The sequence below is a fragment of the Chenopodium album genome, chromosome 25, assembly GCF_948465745.1.
Source record: "Chenopodium album chromosome 25, dcCheAlbu1.1, whole genome shotgun sequence".
In the NCBI taxonomy this organism is placed as follows: Eukaryota; Viridiplantae; Streptophyta; class Magnoliopsida; order Caryophyllales; family Amaranthaceae; genus Chenopodium; species Chenopodium album.
The window spans coordinates 2,338,236-2,358,294 of NC_137858.1; the positions used below are offsets into that span (position 1 = coordinate 2,338,236).

General features: G+C 34.9%; 4 protein-coding genes and 1 non-coding gene across 5 annotated transcripts; 1 reads left to right on the forward strand and 4 right to left on the reverse strand.

The window, feature by feature from the left end:
* Positions 1–231: 231 nt before the first annotated feature.
* On the reverse strand, positions 232–8,761 carry LOC145614095 (CAAX prenyl protease 1 homolog). Its single transcript, XM_081669092.1, has 14 exons — positions 8,605–8,761; positions 6,771–6,918; positions 6,552–6,636; positions 6,331–6,426; positions 5,335–5,400; positions 5,120–5,218; positions 4,916–5,029; positions 4,711–4,821; positions 3,056–3,118; positions 2,470–2,562; positions 1,486–1,602; positions 1,040–1,111; positions 890–955; positions 232–588 (listed from the first exon to the last, which is right to left on the reverse strand). The coding sequence occupies exons 1-14, from the start codon at positions 8,633–8,635 to the stop codon at positions 472–474; spliced, it is 1,278 nt and encodes a 425-aa protein (XP_081525218.1). The 5' UTR covers positions 8,636–8,761; the 3' UTR covers positions 232–471.
* Positions 8,762–9,556: 795 nt separating this feature from the next.
* LOC145614184 (uncharacterized) lies at positions 9,557–11,785 on the reverse strand. The gene is made up of 5 exons (XM_081669197.1): positions 11,342–11,785; positions 10,646–10,800; positions 10,503–10,569; positions 9,895–9,946; positions 9,557–9,802 (listed from the first exon to the last, which is right to left on the reverse strand). The coding sequence occupies exons 1-5, from the start codon at positions 11,727–11,729 to the stop codon at positions 9,724–9,726; spliced, it is 741 nt and encodes a 246-aa protein (XP_081525323.1). The 5' UTR covers positions 11,730–11,785; the 3' UTR covers positions 9,557–9,723.
* A 386-nt stretch (positions 11,786–12,171) lies between these two features.
* On the reverse strand, positions 12,172–16,834 carry LOC145614185 (sphingoid long-chain bases kinase 2, mitochondrial-like). The gene is made up of 12 exons (XM_081669198.1): positions 16,452–16,834; positions 16,273–16,349; positions 15,563–15,616; positions 15,404–15,463; positions 15,057–15,134; positions 14,874–14,920; positions 14,737–14,777; positions 14,530–14,614; positions 14,289–14,403; positions 14,084–14,206; positions 13,759–13,859; positions 12,172–12,921 (listed from the first exon to the last, which is right to left on the reverse strand). Exons 1-12 carry the CDS (start codon positions 16,588–16,590, stop codon positions 12,792–12,794), a joined length of 1,050 nt encoding a protein of 349 aa, XP_081525324.1. The 5' UTR covers positions 16,591–16,834; the 3' UTR covers positions 12,172–12,791.
* A 619-nt stretch (positions 16,835–17,453) lies between these two features.
* On the reverse strand, positions 17,454–19,822 carry LOC145615113 (large ribosomal subunit protein uL5c-like). Its single transcript, XM_081670191.1, has 3 exons — positions 19,477–19,822; positions 18,459–18,659; positions 17,454–17,933 (listed from the first exon to the last, which is right to left on the reverse strand). The coding sequence occupies exons 1-3, from the start codon at positions 19,807–19,809 to the stop codon at positions 17,598–17,600; spliced, it is 870 nt and encodes a 289-aa protein (XP_081526317.1). The 5' UTR covers positions 19,810–19,822; the 3' UTR covers positions 17,454–17,597.
* A 61-nt stretch (positions 19,823–19,883) lies between these two features.
* On the forward strand, positions 19,884–19,957 carry TRNAV-CAC (transfer RNA valine (anticodon CAC)). Its single transcript has one exon. It is a non-coding gene; the product is annotated as a tRNA-Val (tRNA).
* Positions 19,958–20,059: the final 102 nt, after the last annotated feature.

Below are 20,059 nucleotides of genomic sequence, written 5' to 3' on the forward strand. Positions count from 1 at the left end.
GACATCATAAGGAACAAGAATTTGATTCAGACTGCTTGTACTACTTCAGCGTATAGCTGTTTTAATCACGTGAATCGGACAAACAAATTCTTAGTTGTTCCGGGGTAAAACTAGCTAGTGTACCCAAGCCTATATCATTACCCATTTGCTGATTTGGAGCAAGTAGCCCCAAATGAGCAACGAGCCAGTGACTATGATTAAGGGCAAGTAAGCAGAAGCCGCACAACACCAAGAACAATGAACTATGGCCATTAATTTGAACTATGACAAAATTCATACATGTATTTCCCAATACAACCCCACATTTTTTTTCCCCTGATTCCCCATCAAACCCTGTAATGGTAACTTTCTGGAGCATAGAAACAAGTCTAAGTTAGTGGAAGTCTGATATACAGACTAACAGTTCAAATTTGTGGCAAAAGTTGTGCTACATACACCCGAGTATATTCTCTGGTCTCGGTTGCAATTCAATCAATCTTCTTTCTTGTCGATTTTATCAAGTGCTGCCAATCTTTCGACTAGGGGTGGGTGAGAATAGTGATAAGCTGAGTACCATGGATCTGTATTCATAGCTGACAAGTTCTCCTCCTGTTATCAGAAAATATAGATTCAGAAACACGCTTTCCAAACAAGTATTAATACCATCAAACCCAGACTTCTCTTAGACACAGATATGCATGAACATATCAAGTACAATATCATATGCATTAATGGCAAGAACTAATCAGAACAGAGCTCAAGCAATGTAATGAGAAAGGCTTGTAGACTCGTATGGTGAAAGAACTCAACTACTTGCTAAACACAGTGTACTAGTAGTATAAATGGAGGATATAATATAAACTGACATGACTTCATTTGACATATACAAAATCAAAATGGAATACATTACCTGCAATTTTACAAGACCGGCCTTCAGCTCATTTGCATATCCTAGGTTCCTCGCAAAAGCATCAGCCTGCAAGAGCAAATAATTGATCAAATCATGAACCAATGATTCTAGTAGAACTATAAAGAGACAATATTGAGTCAAAGATGTCACCTGAAATTCAAAAGATCGGCTGACAAGATTGAGGGCAAAGTTTACAAGGTGCTGGAGAGGTATCACAGTGTGCTGAAATCAAAAAAAAAAAAAAAAAAAAAAAAAAAAGGATTTAATGTGTTACTAAATGCTCAGGAAGCAAACAGTTTAATTTACTGAAACTAAAATTTGGAAAATACATATCCAGCATGCAGAAAAGAGGCACACAGCAAGAAATTAGGTGGGTTGTGTAAAGTCATAAAGCAGAAAGATGCCCATGCTAATCTTGATAGATACAGAATAGCGCATGACTTGGTAGAAGAACTTGGTAGAAGGAACTCTATTCAAAGAAGAGATTTATTTCAGCATAGTAAATCTAGAAAGGCTCAAGAAGCATTGACAGCTAAGTCTGCCCAACAAGACATCCACAGCAAAATGATGAATGGTACATCAGTATTGATCCAAACCTGAAAGATGATTAGACCGATGAGCACCGGCTGTACACCATGAAATCCAAAACTCTCAAACAGGTCCTTCGAATTTCTCACAAGAGTATATCCTCCAAATTGCAATAAAGTAAGAATCTGCATAAGTTAAAACATATAAAAAAAAAAAACCATTATCAGATTATTGAGGACTTCAGTCAGAAGAAAACATATTGGGCTGAGTAGTGCATGAAACTATCAATTTTAGATATCTATCAACTGCAAGATAACTTTGATTCAAAGAGTTCAATGTTTATCAATTATCCATAAAGAATTTCAACATTCATTAGAATAATGTCCCAACAAATATTGGCAATTACCTTTAAATTTTTAAGGCTCACAAAATTCTTACAGAAGTATCATAAAAAACTAACAAGATGTCACCAGATCGTTATAGCTTCAAACTAACACTTTTTGATAAAGCCCACATCACATCAGATTTTAAAAACATACTGACAGTCCTAGTCACTGAGCTAAGTTTTCACTGAGCCAATAGCTTCATTACTATCATATTACTCCTATTATTCTGGAAAGCTATATCATATTATCAGTAAAGAATAGCACAAAATATGTTGTACAAAGAAACTTCTAAGATAAAAGGTTCAGCTGCATGTTAAATGGTACATGACAGTTTATTCTGAAACATCTATGGCTAGTTCCACTTCCTATATATGAAGCAACTAGCTTGAGTATGAATAACCTGGTAAATATGAAAAATTGAACATCTCAAGTTCCAGATTTTGTTCTTTATGAACTAGTGATTACTCTGTAAAGAAAAGGAAAATTTGAAGACATCGTGAAGCAGGTGCAATCTAGTCAGTCCGACGTGTTTTTTTTTTTTTTTTTTTTTTTTTTTTTTTTTTTTAATTCAATTATGCAGCTAATAAAGCAGAGCAGATCAAACTTTGGCCTACTCTAAGCCAAATTAACAAAAGAGAAAGCAGACAAAAAAATGACAAGTTATACCTGGACAGCAATGAAAGAATACATGGTATGATTGAGTTTCCAGTGCCCTAGTTCATGTGCAATAACTGCGACAACCTCCTTGTCATCCTTGCACTGTGAAACCATTAACAATCCAACATCAATTCCCATAAATATCATAATGGGGTTGCAAATTTCAAAATTGTTCAAAAAATTGACAGGAACCAAAAAAAAAAAAAGGCATTGTAGATTGACAACCAGCAACTTCTAGAACACATCACTGAAAGGTAAAGACACTTTTTTTTTATTTTCTTTTTTTTTTTTTTTTTTTTTAAAAAAGCATTGTAAATTCACCAGTAACTTCTAGGACACATTACCAAAAGGATAAAGACACTGTTGGGCTAGTGTTTACTAAATTAGAACAGCACACACAAATGCCACAAGAAATCTGTTAAAGCAGCCTGTAAAAAAGGAAAAAAAAAAAAAAAACTTGCTACAAATAAGAATGTTCTGTTTATTTGAGAGAATATGATGAGCACTAGGAATACAAAAAGCCAATGAATAATATTAGGTAAGGTGACAAGTATAGTTCAGTAATTAAATTATATAGGTCCAGTACTAAGCTTACCTGCTGAATCAGTGTATCGTAGAGGACAATACGCTTGTTATTGAAGAAACCATACATGTAAGCCTGCAAATCAATAGGAAACAAAAAGATAAAATACATATTTCTATCTGCATTCCAGTAACTGCCAAAAGCATATCAAGCACATAAAAAAGATACAGGTGGTTTGGCTAAATTGGAGCGTTATAACGAGGTCGAGGTGTAACAAGATCTTGCGGGGCTTCTAGAGATTCTTTAGACTGTTGCATTAAATATTTATTGATTTTGGATGTTCAGCACCATATTTATACACTAAAATTGGAAGCATGTATTCTGGTTTCTTTCTACTAAAATATTCAACTCCAAAATATATAAGCTAAGAGCAGAAGATATACATGAAATTGCATACCATCCTCAAATTTCATCAAGCAATTCTGAAAGAAACTCTGCATTAACCTAGTCTCATATTTCTAACTTGACAACTGAATCATTTTTCAAGGCCATGTCAGTTTAAAATTATCTAGACAAGGGAAAAGTTTCACCATTAAAAAGATTTAAATACTCCGCATAGGACAAGTTAGTCCACTACAAGATCGAAAAAAAAAAAAAAATCCCATGTCAATCACCTTGTACATCATATAAGGATTTTTCAGAAGGAATCAAGCAGAGTCTGAAAGAACCCGGTCCCAAAATATCCTACCATTTCCAGGCCAACCACAAACCAAATAAATAGCCCAACATGCAGAACACCAACACAATTTATTGATGTATTATTTTGATGCTTGTAACCCACAAAAATGGAACAAAAGACATGTAAATTGTAATATGCCTTGTACCAAAACAGCATCAAGAGCTCATGTTATCATATCAGCCAGGATATCAACTAATACACAAGAGGGCACAAAATGAAAATCTTAACAGAATTCCCATCATATGACAAAATCACAGTAAACAAACAGGTATCACGCACTAAGCTGCAAAAGAGCAGTAAAATGCTAGGGTCATGAGAGAGTTACGAAACCAATCCTGCTTACAGAATTTTACTTTAACAGCAATTTGGTTGCCACATAAAAAAAAAATAAGAATAATAATAAAAAAAAAAAAAAAATTAAAAAAAAAAACACAATACCCACATAGTTTTTTTTTTTTTTTTTTTTTTTTTTTTTTTTTTTTTTTTTTTTGAAGGTACACACTGGGCCCTGCCACTAGGATCCGATCTCAACAAAAACAAGAAGAGGTTTTATTGCCTGGGAGGGGAAAAGGTGAGAGTTGAGCTTGGGTGTGGGAGGAGGCACCCTTACCAGTTACCACCACACCCAAGTTCTTTTCTCCTCACTTTTTGACTTTGATCCTTCTATTTTCAAAACACAATATAAAAAAGGCAAAACAACAAGAAGCAAACAGCAGCATAAATGAAAAAAACTAGAATATTTTGCGTCAAGTAAAATCTTGAAAAAATTACACACACACACATACCCACATAGTAATAGCTATTCCTTTAGCAACCCAAAACTTCCAGGCCACAATAAAAAGTTGCCATTAAGCATCAGATAAAAGACTAGTTGTAGGTCCCATGATATGTTTCAATACATAGGTTGCATAATAATTTAAAAGTAATCAAGTTAGTAATCTAGGCTTTAGGAAAAAAAATAATGCAAATATAACAGCTGAGAACTCACATTGCTATGGCTTGACCTGGTCGATCCATCCACTACAAATAATTTCTTTAAAGGAAATTTTAGTGAAGAGGCGAGCTCCTCAATTTTCGTCCTTAGCTCTCCTTCAGGAAGCTATTTTCCACCACATTCCACAAAATAAATTAGGCTGCATATAAATTATAATCTGCCTAAAAAAATCAGAGAAACTGAGTGACATTATACATACCGGGGTGAACTTGTTAAAAAGAGGAGCAATCAGAACAGGATAGAGGGTCATCATCACAATAGACAGAGCAAACATGAATCCCCAGAGGTAGATAGCCAAGTACGGGCCACCTTTCTGCAATTTGGAAAAAAAAATGAATCCTTTACAGAATTTAGAGGCAATAAAGAATATCCATGCAAAAGCAAAGTGAGCTGCGGTCAATACCTGTACAATGACAATCATTGCAGACACAATAGGAGGTCCAATCACAATTGCAAGAATTATACTCTTCACCATATCTTTAAAGAATAACCATACAGTTTGCTGCACAGCACCATTAATAATATTAAAAAATTTAATAAGAAAGGTTAATGTAAAATCATAGAAATGTTAAGTTACCAAATACACAGACGAGTAAAAAAAAGTTAGATTGGATTTACCTTATTAAACCCATGGCGAGCTTCAATCACAAAAGTTGAGTACAGAGAAAACGGCAAATCAGTGATCTGCATTAGAATATACCTTAGCTTGTAAGCTTCAGTTACTATACATTCAAATTATACACCATAATATCTTCAATATTTACACATAAACATAGACAGAAATATTAAGAAAGAGTTTTATTTATAAATATGCATCACACAACAGCAATAGAAGTCAATAAGTATTTGCAACAGATATCTCCCAATGTTATTTTATTTTAAATAACAAAGTTTTATGTATATCACCCTTTGGGATAAGGTTTTGGCATTTTAGTTGTATAGTATGTTTATCATCTTATTCTACGATACCAAGCATGCATCTGTGAATCAGTTTTAGGCTGTGCCAAAGGACTCTCACCTTAACCAAGATATATACAATTTTTGAAACCCTCCCATGTTACCCTTTATGTATTAATTTAGCCAATCATTTCCCACCCAATTACCAAATCACATGCTAACAAAGCTTTGAAAATTCACATTAAAAACATAACCTCAAACTACACTCTATAAAATAGGAACAATTTCAGAATGAAGACACAACAATTCTACACAATTCAAGCAATGTTCTGCATAACTATCTTTTGGGACAGCCTTACACTGTATGTAGCTCATTAAAAAAAATAAAAATAAAAATAAAAGATAAATAAAAGGGCAAAGTAAATGAGTTAAAAGCAAATGACTTCTGTTCTGTTCCCATATAAATCAGAAGAATCATCAACAATAATTTATGAGATAGGGAGAAGACTAAAGCAGAAAATCAGGGGTCAGGACCAACAACTGTTGTGTGAGTGCCTGTGCTCAGCCGCAGTACCAATTGATAGTCATGACCGTTTAAAATACAATAATTCTTCAGCCAGACAGTGGATAAGTTGATGAGTACATGACCCGAGTTTTATCACTTTCTAAACACGGAGCGTAAGTGTGATAAGGTAAGCCGTAAGCATTGACAAATACCTGTGACCAAATCATAACACCAGCTAAGAAAGCCAAGGTATGCAATATTTCATTTTCAGCATTAAGGCCTGCATACACTAAAAAGTCTCCCGCTTTCTGCGTACAAGAAAAAGAGGAGGGACCAAAGAAAAAGAAAAAAAGAGAAAACTTAGTCAGAAACTATACGAAGTATTTTACAGCAGGTTCACTAGCAAACAACAGTATATGATTTAGCCACTCACATTCCAGAACCATGGGAGTATCCCGAAGTATAAAATTCCTGAATCTAACACTATAGTTACAAACTCGTGAACAAAATGGAAGGCACTGCATTTAAAAAAACAAAAAGGAAGAAAAAGTCATTATCTGCAGGTGGGAAAGAAATGATGAAAAAAGAAAAATACATCAGTATCATATGTAATAAAGTGGATGATACGAAAAGGAAAATACTAGCAATGAACCTTTTATCAAGACTATATGCCCGGGATTTTTCAAATTTCTCTTGGCTAATCACTCCTTCCAAAGGTTTGGGGAGTGTCGGTAACTTGTGAGCAGAATGTTGACGTAAATCCAAATAGGTTTCAAAGAAGTACATCAGTATCATAAAACCTGAAGTTGGATAGTAACAAGAAAATGTCAAGAAAGTAGTTAAGCAAAATGGCATATCTATAGAAATATTAAACAAGACAGATGACCAAGAAACATATTGAACTGTAGACCACAGCATAAACAACATTAGAGAAGACTTTTGTTCTTCTGAATTTCCATTACATTAAATCACCAAAGCTGTTTAAGTAGACAAATTGCACAATAAACCTCAGTTTCAATTTTCACAGTATGATGATTACAGCGGCTGCTAAAAAAGTAGATAGATAAATCATCAATTAAACATACTATAACAACTATTGATGCTTGATTTTGTCAATACTATAATATCCACTTTACAAAATATATTCAATGCAGATTTTGCCCTCAGGGATGCATATATCATAAAATTCATAATCAATTTGTTTTTTTGTAATACATAAATAGATGATTAAGTTATTGCTCTCAGGTGTTCATCTATTTTATTTTCTCAATCAAAGTAATTATTTTTCCAGGAAAATTTTTCCTGTACAGATATAACACTCTAGGAACCTTTTCTATTGTTATTTATTATTTTTTTTTTCTTTTCAAAAAAGCAATTATATAATGGACTCTTTATTTCACACTTCCTCGGAGTAGATGCTTCGAGCATGGATTGTCTAAAAAAAAAAACTCTCTTTCCCGCCCCAATGTCTTTCACACGCTCCTATGTTGAGCTTCTTGCGCAAAGGCATGAAATGAGGAACGAAAATACACCATATATAGGGAGTATTTTGTCATTGGAATAGAGGGGTGAAGGGAAAATTCCATCCTCATCTTCACTACATGCTTATAGTCATCCCAACCCTTTGTTTAGTGTACCTCAACATTCCCTAGTCCCCTATCTTTGCTAAGATTTCATGAAATAAGTATTTTAAGTCAAAAGGAAAAGACTCGTGTACTTTATATCAATTTTAACAAATCTTATTTTGGTAATTCACCTCAAAGTACAACAAAACCCTAAAGGTTGCATTTATGTTCATATAAGATGGCTCCATATGAACTTCCTAGGAATAACTCTATTAGTTCAACAGCTAGATACCACTTTTACCTTCGACAGCGCCTGGTCCTTATTTCATGAAGAAAATCAACTTTTCTTCACCTTCAAATACTTCTTTTCTTAATCTAGATTATAAACATCTGAAACATCTTAATCTCTCCCAATTTAATTCTTGCAATAACCTTCCCTTGAGCAAAAGATCAACCCACACTATAACAATATTTCCCAATAATCAAACCACCTTTCTTAATTCACCAGAAATTCCAAATACAGACAATTAAACATCCTAAAACAGTATTATTACAACAAACCAAATGAACAAATTGGAAACAGTATTTTCAACACACGATTGAATGCATGCAGCATCTCAATAAAACACCAATGCACCATTAATTGAGCTGCAATGCGACAAACACAAATCCAATCCAATAAAATAGGTATCAAAAGCTTAAACCCAAAACCCCCATTAAAATTAAGATTGTAATTTACATGAAATTGCAATAAAAACAAATCAAATACTGGGTATTGAATAAAAACAAGAAAGAATGAATACACGTATAATATTAAACGATTCAGAACGAGCTACAAAACAAACAACAGAGATTAAAAATCAAAAACCCAATTGAAAATAGAAATCTTGAATTGGGTAATGAAGAACTTGGATAACATACCGACAACGGCTTCCAGATAAGGAAACGTCATGGCTGAATCGAAGAAAAATGGGTGATTTTGTTGGAATTTGGAGAGAGAAAGAAGAGAGTTTTGGATGAATGAAGAAAGAAGAGCAGGTATACTTAATACTGATGTTAATCGTCAAGTCTCAAGTGTAGAAATGACCCGGGTATTATTATATGGGCCGGTCAAACACTTAAACCTTAGAATTGGTATTTCAGAATTTGCGAGAAAACTTGAAACACCAAACATACGTTTTGCGTTAGAAATATTGTTGTTTGGCCGGGTCAAACGATTTTCTTTAGAAATGTTGCAAAGAGGAAACTACTAGTAACGTTTTGCATCGGTCTTGAAATTTACCGTTCATGTAGGATCAGTGTGTACGGGTGTTTGCTTAATTGTTTAATTAGCTATTTTTAATTTGAGTAATTAATTATCAACCTATGCTATTTTTTTCAAAGAAAACCTATAAACAAATTTTGTAAAACAATTACTGTAGTACTCAATGACGAGTTTCGGAGTATTTAATTAATCTATGATTACCAATGAAATTTTGGTCTAATTAAGTGTGTACTATAGGGAACAAGTTTAAATTAAGAAATTCTCCACCCCCTAAGCTTCCATTTTATAGATTGAACCACTTGTTATTTACTCGTATGGAGCTTCAATTATAATTTATGGCCCTTCATTAGAGGTGATATATAAACATTTTGTCTTTCGGACATGATTCTAATTCTGTAATTCAAACTCGAACCCTTATACATTGTAGATCCGGACAATATTCGTGTGATTCACAAAAATTAAATCGGGATCCAGTTCAATCGAATTTAGCTAGTCCAGTTAGATGGATCTGATCTCATGTACTTCTTTCTTTCATCAGAAAAAAATACCTACAAAAATTATCCTAGCAAAAATAAAGATACAGGTATTATTATCAATCTATCACTTCTGTATAAACTAGACTTTAGATGCTAATATATCTGTTTTTATTCACAAAACTACAATGCCTTCTGTAGTTCTCTGTATCTACTAGTATCACAACCATAAGCATCACAATTCACAAAGCTTTCAGTCCTATGGTTAAAGTAATTTCAGAACATAATGCTCCCCTAAATCATCTAACGAGTAATCTGCCTGCTTGGCTTCAAAATTTGCTTCAACAGCGCCATTTTTGGGACATTCCAGTGCTCCACATGCCTAGCATACACATCAAGAGGAAAATCGAAATCAAGACATGAAACAGGAGAAAATATACATTGAAAAAAACAGGACATTTTGTTGTGACATACCTGCAAACTTTACCAGATTTTGGATCATAATAGTACTCTGTATAACCTGTAGCTGCAATACCATAATCATCCAATGGTGAGATTCTCCTCGAAGTTTATATGGAAAGACATACGAAGTATATAGTTTATAAGTGTAGTTAGAATGACTAAAAGATAATACAAACTTTCTAAAAAGAGCATAAAGTTGTAAGTCGAGAATTATGTATGTTAAATATGGAGTAAATGAGCATATCATTGATCAAAATTTAACTTGTAATCTCTAAACATAGCTGAACAATCAAAGTTCCACTTGTAGCCAATGTAACATATATAAACAATGACCCACTCTGACACTTGATCATATAATCACAATCCAATAATCCATGAACTGCTTATACATGTTGCCAGAAATCGGTTTTATGACACATTTTTCTACCAGGACAACCTCAAATTTCTTCTAATTGGCAGAAACTAATGAGAAATTCTATTTGAAAGATGGTTGCAACAGTATGGAATTCAAATCTCTTTACAGCCAAGCAAAATTTCACTTGGTTAGCTTACTCCTTTCGGGCCTTACATTTCCTAGGCATTGAAATAAACATGAGATTCATGTGTGAACAAACACCTACCAGAAAGGATAGGCTTCCAAGGGAAAGACATGATACAGCTGAAACGCCAATGTCCAATACCCTTGTCCTGCAGTTGCACCAAATTAATCAGGAAAAGTTTTAAAAACCAAATGCTGAGAGTGGTAAATGCCAAGTAAAGTTACCTCAAAGTCTTCCCACTTCATGAGTTTCATGTCAGACTTTTTGATAAGGGAACCAAAGTTAGTGCAGTTTCTCTTAAATCGCCTAAGCCCTTTAAAGGAACCAGCTGGATCAGCAAATTCACAGTCCTCTTCATACGCATCAAGAGTCAGATTTCCTGAATTTAAGCACCAGTTACACCAGCCAACCTAAATACTGAAGTATGATTTTAATTAAGCATAAAAACTTTTGGAAAACAATTTTGTTTTACTTATTTTTCCAAGCAGAGTAGTAGGAAAATGCAAATACGTAGTATACAGTACAGGTGGATTTCGAATTCAAGTCTGAAGTCTCTGGCATCTATCACTCTAATTTGAGCTACTAGTTGACATCCACACGACCACACTTTGGACAAGAATGTAACTAATCTGTGACATATTTATATACACATATAGTATTCCCTCGGTTCTTAAATAATAAGCCACATTCTAATATAATCCGTCCCAATATAATTGGCTACTTTCATATTTTATCAGATTAGTGAGTATAGTTTAACCTTTACTGTATAACCAACCCCAATTATAACCTAGACTATAAATTCCAAAAGAAGATTACATTGATATGGTGAAAGGTGAATATGTTAAAGATTATACAGTAAAGGATAACTATGATGTAATAACCTACCATAACCAGATAAGTATGGCTGAGTGACTGCATACCTGTGACAAAGTAAGATCTTCCAAAGTCTTCTTTGATTGTTGCAACGACAGCAGCTCGATCAATGGCTCCAGACTCATTACAGGGAAGCTCAGAATATTCATCAATCACATCGGAAGGCGGTGATCGGAAAACTGAAGCAGCTATGCCAAGCAGTTCAGAAGCATACCATGCTACCTTAAGCACCACATTTTCAGGTTCCCTCCCATCTTCCTTCTGTGTTGTCACTGAAGTGTTGTTGCTCCTTGTTGCTGAATTCTCCTCATTGAGTCCATAGCACTTGATTCTGTAGATTTTGGGGGAAGATTGATGAAGTTTAAGAGAAGTCATATACCTGTAATCTGTGCTCAGGTGGAGAGTTGCAGAACCATGTGAAAGAAAAGAAGCCATTTGTGTGCGGGTATCTCCCTAGAGAGAGGTTTGTGTCTTTCTCTATCTCTCTGTGGGGACAGGAAAAAAAAAAAAAAGTGTGGCCAAGAAAATTTTAAAATTATACTCATTATTTTCGACGACATGCCAAATAGTGAAATACGGAGTATTGGAGCATGCGCAATTAAATCATGGACACGTAAACTAAAAAAGCATAGTGCATATGTAAAAGAATATGATATTACGATGTAGAACATGAGATGTGCTGTTTTTAGTTTGTAGCAACAATTAAAAAGAAAAACATACCGTACATGTTATTGTATCATAATATCGAGCTGTTTTATTTCTACAGTTGTGTTCTATAGACAAATATATATCAATAGTTAAAAAGAAAAACATACCATAAGGCATTATATTAACCTTAGTGAAGCCCAAAATACAAAGAAAAGGAAAAAATAGTTACACACGCCATTAAACAATTTAATTCCCAATTTTTTTTTTTTACAATCCATGAAAAGAATAAATTGTAGATAAAATACAATGACCTAGTAAATGGAATTTTTTTTAAAAAAAAAAAAAAGAGGTGGGGGGGGGGGGGGGGGATAAGCAGAGTGAATCTGATTTGGAACTTGTTACATACTCCGTATCAATCTAATCCACAGGCTACAAAAAAACTCCTGGACACCAACAACAGAGAAACAAAACGAGAAATCTTTTACTTGTATAAGATTGTTTCATTTAGTAAATTACTGAGCTTATAATTTGGATAGCTGCAGTAACTGATATTGAACAATTCCAACAGTATGTCTACAGTCTCTCTGCCTTAAGCTACTCCACAGCATCAGGTTAGTACGGAACTGCCAAAGTGCACACATCCGCATATGCAGATGTGTCAACAACCATCTGATAAAAACAGCAGGCAGCTTGGAAATGCTTACGAAAAACTCCAAACCAATTACTGACAATAAAGCCTGGGGAGATGGAAGCTTAGGGATCAAACAATCGCATGGATGGCATGCTCCGGAGCAATTCCCCATCATCACTAAGATGTACAGCTGAAGCGCATCTAAAATTTCTAGGATATCATGTTATCATCTCGATAGCACCGGGTAAAATACATAGTTTCCTTGGAAGGAAACCTATATGTTCTCCATCAGACTGGATATAAATGGGATCACCATCATCAATTTGCTCCACTTCAATAGAACGTACACTGCAACAAGTAGAAAGAGGCTTGTTTAAGCAATCAAACAAGAGATGTGGCCATGTGGGGAAGTCTCACTCAAGAACCACAACATGTTCAGTGGAACAGTAGATTAAGAAACTACAAGTGAAAAAATAGAATTGACTTCCAGTGATTAAAGCTTGAAAGTAGCAGAGAAGTCGGCAAATCTTTCCAGAGTCCAGCACCCAGATGCCAAATTCAATAACCCCAGTCCAAGGCATGATGCACTATAGTCTTGGGATGTCAAGCAAACAAGTTTTGTATTCCTAAGCTAGAACATTATAACCACCAATTGTTACACTGAAACCAAGTTTGATGAGATTTGATGTATCATGGGGAGCAGGCAAGAAGTTAAAGCTATGTACATTACCAAAAGAGCATACATCCTCTGCTTTATTCTGTAAGAGGTTGTTTGTTTAGATTCTATGTATAGTTGTCAATAATCAGTTTTATCTAGAATACACTTATACACAAGTTAAGATTACAATGGTCAAAGTTGTAGGATGCCAAAGTCAACATTGCAATGATTTTAGAAAAATAATGTAAGGATAAATCAGGATCAAGTTAAACTTCTAGATCTTCAGTATAGAAGATGAGGTAAAATGGTGTGCATGCTTTAATAATCATAATTGAAGAATGAACTTTCGAAGCAAAAAAAGCTAAATCACAACTGAGGCTAGTTATTGCAGAACACACTAGATTCATTATATGGGGAAAAACTGAAAGAACAGAAACCAACATCCATTGGTCTGAATGTGTATCAAGTGTGATAATCAATAAAGCAGACTAAATAATGGATCAGGTTGCCTAAACTTGAGAACATACCTTCTTGATGTTACATTTCTAACGGATAGATGTGTCCCATTATACAACTTGTGCAATTTCAAAATGAAGTCGTACCACTTAAAATCCTGAAGGGCCACAACCTGCACATAGAGATTATCATAAAGTGTTCTGTAGGACAAACCATTCTTAGTCACAAAGTATTTCTAAAATCATCCTATATCAATTGGAGTTGGAGATTTGTTGGTTCTCATAAACTAGCAATCCATTACTTACAAAAAGACGTTATAATGGACAAGGAACTTTAAACATGTTAAGGGATGATGTTGCCCCATTGGGGATCCAAAAAAAGTGAAAGTTTGGTCACCTCAAGGCTTCCATTAGAAGGATCAGCATTGGGGGTAATCTTCATGCCACCACCAAAGTATTTTGCATTTCCAATGCAAAGAGCTGTAACTTGAGAGTACTTCATCCATTCACCATCATCAATCTAAGCATTGAATAGAAAGGAACATACATTGAAAAACATGGTAACCAAGATAAAAAAAGATCAGACAGAAGTTGCAGCTCACCTTCACCCTAAGATCTACATTTTTGTGCCCCATGAAAGCTTGCAAAGCCCCAATTACATAACATAGATTTCCCAAAGTTTTATATCTGGCTGCATAGTAACCTGCCTTTGCACTCCTAACACCCCCACAAAAACATAAGGATCATGAGATATGCTTTGTGATGATGCAAACACCATAAGATAATAAGGAAGTCAATTTAGAAATTAAGGATTAAAATTTCACAATAACACCACACACTCACAAGTGTATATCAGCAACATTTATGAAATAATGAGGTTCTTTATCTTCTGCAGTAATGACACCGACATCCAGGCGTGATTTTAATCCTTCAAAGCAACTTCATTAGCAAGTGTAGCAAGAGCATGCATAGAATGTGAAATTTTACACGCGACGTAAAGATAGCATGAACAATGACCAAAAAAAAAAACAACAATTCTTGTCTGCTCACCTTTAGCTATGCGCTCAACAGCTTCATAAGGGTCATTCTTCCTGAGCAATAAAGAATAGAGGAATGGTTATATATCTTCACATGTATTGAGAATTTGAAATTCTAAATTCTAGATAAGCAATGCCAGCGTAACTAACCAGCCATATGTTCTGGCAAAATCTGAACCTGTGCCTAAGGGAATAAGCTGCAGAAAGAAACAGCAAGTAACTCAGCACTAAGCTGCAAAAATCCACAACAAAAGGCACACTGAAAAATGCAGCAACAACAACAAACTAGAAACTCTTTTTGCAAAAAACAAGCTTGAGTCAGTAATTTCTTACACCAAGTGCAGTTGTATGAGCAGCCTGTTCACCTTGGCTTGAAACAGGTTTCCCTTGCCAAAAGAAGCCATTCACAACCTATTGCAAGCCAAAACCCCTTAATTATGTTAACAATACAGTAGTACTAACTTATAATACTTGTAGTGACATCTAAACTGTGGAGAAAGAACTAAAATATAATTTACTAAAGGAAATGACAGCATGTTTGTGGAGGGTTTTCTAAATCAGTGAAGCAAAAATTCATAACACATCTAACAATACAAATATAAGTCAAGAGTGCAAGTTCATTCCATTCACACCAAAAAGCAACTGCTCTAGATAGAGTTTGGGAGCAGAAGGAAACACACCTCATGAAGGGTTCCATCACCACCCACAGCAATAATGGCACTGGCACCCTCCCTGATAGCCTATTCAAATAAGACTGGAAAAATGAAATCACTGCAGCAAACAATAAAAAGAAGATCACAAAATTTCATTTTTTTAAAGAAGAAAACCCGAAGTTATACCTCTCTTGTTATATCAGTTGCGTGGCTGGGACCTGATGTAAAAGACTCACATATCTGCCCAAAATGAAAGTAGCTTCAGAAACCAGCAAAGTTAATACTAGTATAAGGATATGCCATATGCATGATATTCCAAATAATCTAGTAAACTGCATGATCCAATATCATATGATCAATTTCAACAGCATTTCAGGTTACATAAAGCATTTTTCATTGAAATTAAGTTATGAAACAGCTTCCATTCACGCAAGCAATCGGAAAGAAATAGGCCCTCCGTCTATTAGCCTCGTTGATAATGTGGTATGAATTTCCATAGCAACAATCTACTCCAAACAGAGGGAGTACTTGATATACGAGCCTAAGTATGTTAGGAACCCCAAATTTCAATGACTTCACCTAACAGCTTGCCCTCAAAATTCTAACAGAAGGTCAAAAGCAAAATCTGGAGCATGATACAATCGAGAATACTCATAATTCGTCACAACTGCATAATACTAAGGTACTTTTCCATGGAAAATACATCAAAATCTAATTTGCTAACAAATATTTGAAAAAAATTCGCTTCAACTGAACTCGAATTTCAATTCCATCGTAAATTCTAACACATATCATCAAACATTTACAAATTCTACAAATCTATCATTTATATGAATTAAAAAACATGTCGAAATTCATATCAATTGAGAAACCATAAATTCAATAAAGAAACTCACATTGCAATCAGAAGAAAGACGAGACCTCAAAAATGGCAATAATTTCTTCCATTCTTTTCCAGTCGTACCATTAGCACCTGCAGACAAACAATTTCACGGCAAAATCAAAATCTAACAACAGATTCAGCAACAAAAAAATGAGTGAAAATCACAGAAATATGAGAGAGAAAGAGAAAAACCTCGAGGATTGACGACGAAGACGAGATCAGAGCGACGAGAGAGAAGATTAGTGGAGGAGAGAGAAAATTGAGGCGGCATTGATGGAGGATTATTCTGAGCTGCAATAAAATTCATTCGTACTGCAATTCCATAAACCATTTTATCTTATTGTCTGCTGAGTAAGAGTTTCCCACCGCCTGAATTTATGGCGGTTCTTTCTGGATAACGATAATCTCTGCTTAACTTCTAATACTGGAATTAAGAACAAAGAATGAAGGTTCAGACATGCTACCACAATTATGTAAATATTTAACCGATTATTATAACCAAATACGTAAACTCGGATATGGTGCGCTCTATTTATTTGATTTTTACTTGACGGGAATAAAGCGAACAAAATATAGACTTAATGACCGACATTTGTGTTGCATCTCGCTTCTCAATTTGCCTCTCAATACACTCAAAGCAATTCTCTTTGCTATAGATTCTAAAGACGATTATGGCTACTTTTTTACAATGCTTGTTATGAACTCTTCTTATTCCTGATTCTATAGCCAAATGAATTTCATTTTGTAAATTGACGGTTTTAATGATAAGTAGTTAGTGGTAATGAGAGCAAGTTTTAACTTTTATGAGATTAGTTAATTTGAAGAATGATGCTATGTGCAGCAGGATGTAACTGCCCAATAACCAGGTCTACTAAGGACCTGTTCATATTTACTTAATTTCAATTCAGTTCAGTTCACTTCAGCTCCAATCAGTTCAGTTCACTTCAGCTCCAATCAGTTTAGTTCAGTTCAGCTCTGCTCTTAATTTCCCTCTCTCATAAAATATTCATTTCAGTTCAGTTCAGTTCAACTCCAATCAGTTCAGTTCAGTTCAGCTCCAATCAGTTCAGTTCAGCTTAGTTCAGTAAATGTGAACAGGCCCTAACACTGATTGAAATAGCTCCCAAGAAACAAGGGATGCTCGAAATACTCAAGAACATGTACCAAAAGTGAACAGGCTCAATGGAAGATTGATTGATAGCAAAAACTTTTCATTTTTCATACAACATCATAGTTTTGTTACATGGCATGCCTAAAGGCCACAAACCGTAGGTACATGGAAAATGCCCAAAAAAAAATTAAAAAAAAATTAAATGTTCGTGAACAACCCCTAGCATCCTATCTCCTACCCCTTGACTTTGAATCGAAGTGGTGAGACTTCAACTTCTTCTTGCGAACGACAGTAGATGGTCCACTACCCTCTCTAAACGGCATTCCCATTAGGGACAGCAGTTTGTAGGCTTCCTTATCCGTCTTAGCTGTTGTTACTATGCAAACATCCATTCCCCTAGCCTTGCCAACAATCTCAGGTTTAATCTCTGGAAACACACTTTGTTCACGAAACCCAATGCTGTAGTTCCCATGCCCATCAAAGCTGTTCGGGTTTACACCTTGAAAATCCCTTGTTCGAGGAAGAGCCAAGTTGATAAGACGGTCCAAAAATGAATACATAATCTGCATCTCAATTAAGCATTAAAGTTAGAACAATTGTAACTACATCTCTGAGAGGCATGTCTTTGCTACATGCCAAAAGTGAAGTAGAATTACAATATTGAATGTGCAAATGTATACAAAATCAGGAGAACCAAAAGCCACCACATTCAACAACAGAAACCAGAAAGGTAGTACAACATATAGTAACTAGGTTTGAATGCACGAACTGATCATCAGAGAACCTGACCAGAATTCTTTATATGACTACTTTTGATAATATCAATGCTCGTTTTCTGCCAGTTTTATTCCCTTGGCTGAAACACAGAGCAGCTAGTTCAAGCTCTAAATCCATTCCGTTTACATTGAGTGAGGAAAATCAGGAAAATAGAATTGTACTAACTCCTTACAAAACATGATAAAACCCAAGGGGTGACAAAACAGGGATGCAGCATCAAAGTTATCACAGTATACCAAAGTAATATTTGCAAGTGTAGTCAACCAAAATTAAGTTAGAAATGTTGATAAATAAACAGGCAACAGACTTACATTTCCTCGTAGTGTGACTGCAATCCCAAGCGTCATACCCTCTCGGACCTTAAACCCTGCAATGGATGTTTTGGCCTTTGTCTTTACTGGCCTCTGCCCAGTAATAAGGGCCAACTCACTAATTGCAGCATCCAAACCCTTGGCATTCTGAGAAGCATCCCCAATCCCACAGTTTACTACTATCTTCTCAACCTTGGGAACCTGTGCACATTTCATACCAAGAAATAAAAATTCAGAAATTTTACTACAAATTCACGATATGATTTCTCTATGAATTCAATTCCACAGATATTATTCTTTTGGTTGTATAAGGATGAATATTTGAAATATTTTTATGATTTTATCAATATATTTTAAAAGAAATAAGTAACTATATCTTATCCAGTAAATTCGAGTTCTTGTATACTAGAACCTCAGTCTAATCTATATACATTTCATAGAATGTTCATTAAAAATTTACCCCTAAAAGCAGTAAGATATATACACTGATGATCATTTTGTGAGACAGACATAATTTGATAAAACACTGATGATCATTAGCATTCCGCGGTTCCGCCCTATAAGTAATCGGCTAAATTCAACAAAATGAAACAGATGTTCCAAATAATTTAGTAAAACTGCAGAATTTAAGTTCCAGGCAACTAAATTCAAGTAACAAAAAAAAAAACAAAAAAAAACCTGCAGGAATCAAATTCCAAGCACATAATTATAAAAACATTGAAATTCAAAATTAACAGATAAAATTGTAGGATGAATATTCATCTCCATTACAATATAAACCAGAAATCAATCCTTTACACTAAACTTTCACGACATAAACCTAAACATGAAATTCAAATGAATAACCTCATTCAATCTTTAAAATTCAATACACCTGACAAAAATGCTAACACATATCGTCAATTTCGGCACTAACATGAACAATTTATCTATTAAGCAATTAAACATACACAATATCACTCCAATTTTTTAGAAAATAATGGTGAAATACTTAAGCAGAGGAGAGAGAAAGAGAGACCTCAAGCATGTTGGAGTAAGAGAATTCATCCTTAAGAAGAGGAATGATTTTGTCGAGATAAACATTCTTAAGACGATGAACAGTCTCGGCTTCAGATTTGTCGACGAAAACCGCCGTACCAGCAGCCGCTTTGATGGTTACCGGCGAGAATCCGACGCGAGGAGCGACTGAGCTCCGGCAAGGAAGTCTGACGCCGGCGAAGGAAGAGGAAGTTGATTGCAGCAGCGATGCTGAAGCCATGAGTGAGCAAGAGAGTGTGATAGAGGAGAGAGAGATAGAGAGAAATGGTGGTTTCCTTAAAATAAGACTGCTTTGAGGATGAGCCTTAGCCATTTGCAAACTTGGATAGATTACTTTATTGTGAAAGTATAGTTGTTATAAATAAAGTGATTATTTCTAACAAAATCGTCTGGGTGGTGTAGTCGGTTATCACGCTAGTCTCACACACTAGAGGTCCCCGGTTCGAACCCGGGCTCAGACAGCACATTTATTATTTTTATACTACCTCCGTTAAATATTAATTCCTACATGCAAATTACAATTGACATAATTATGTTTTTGAGGAGTTATTGATCCCATACAT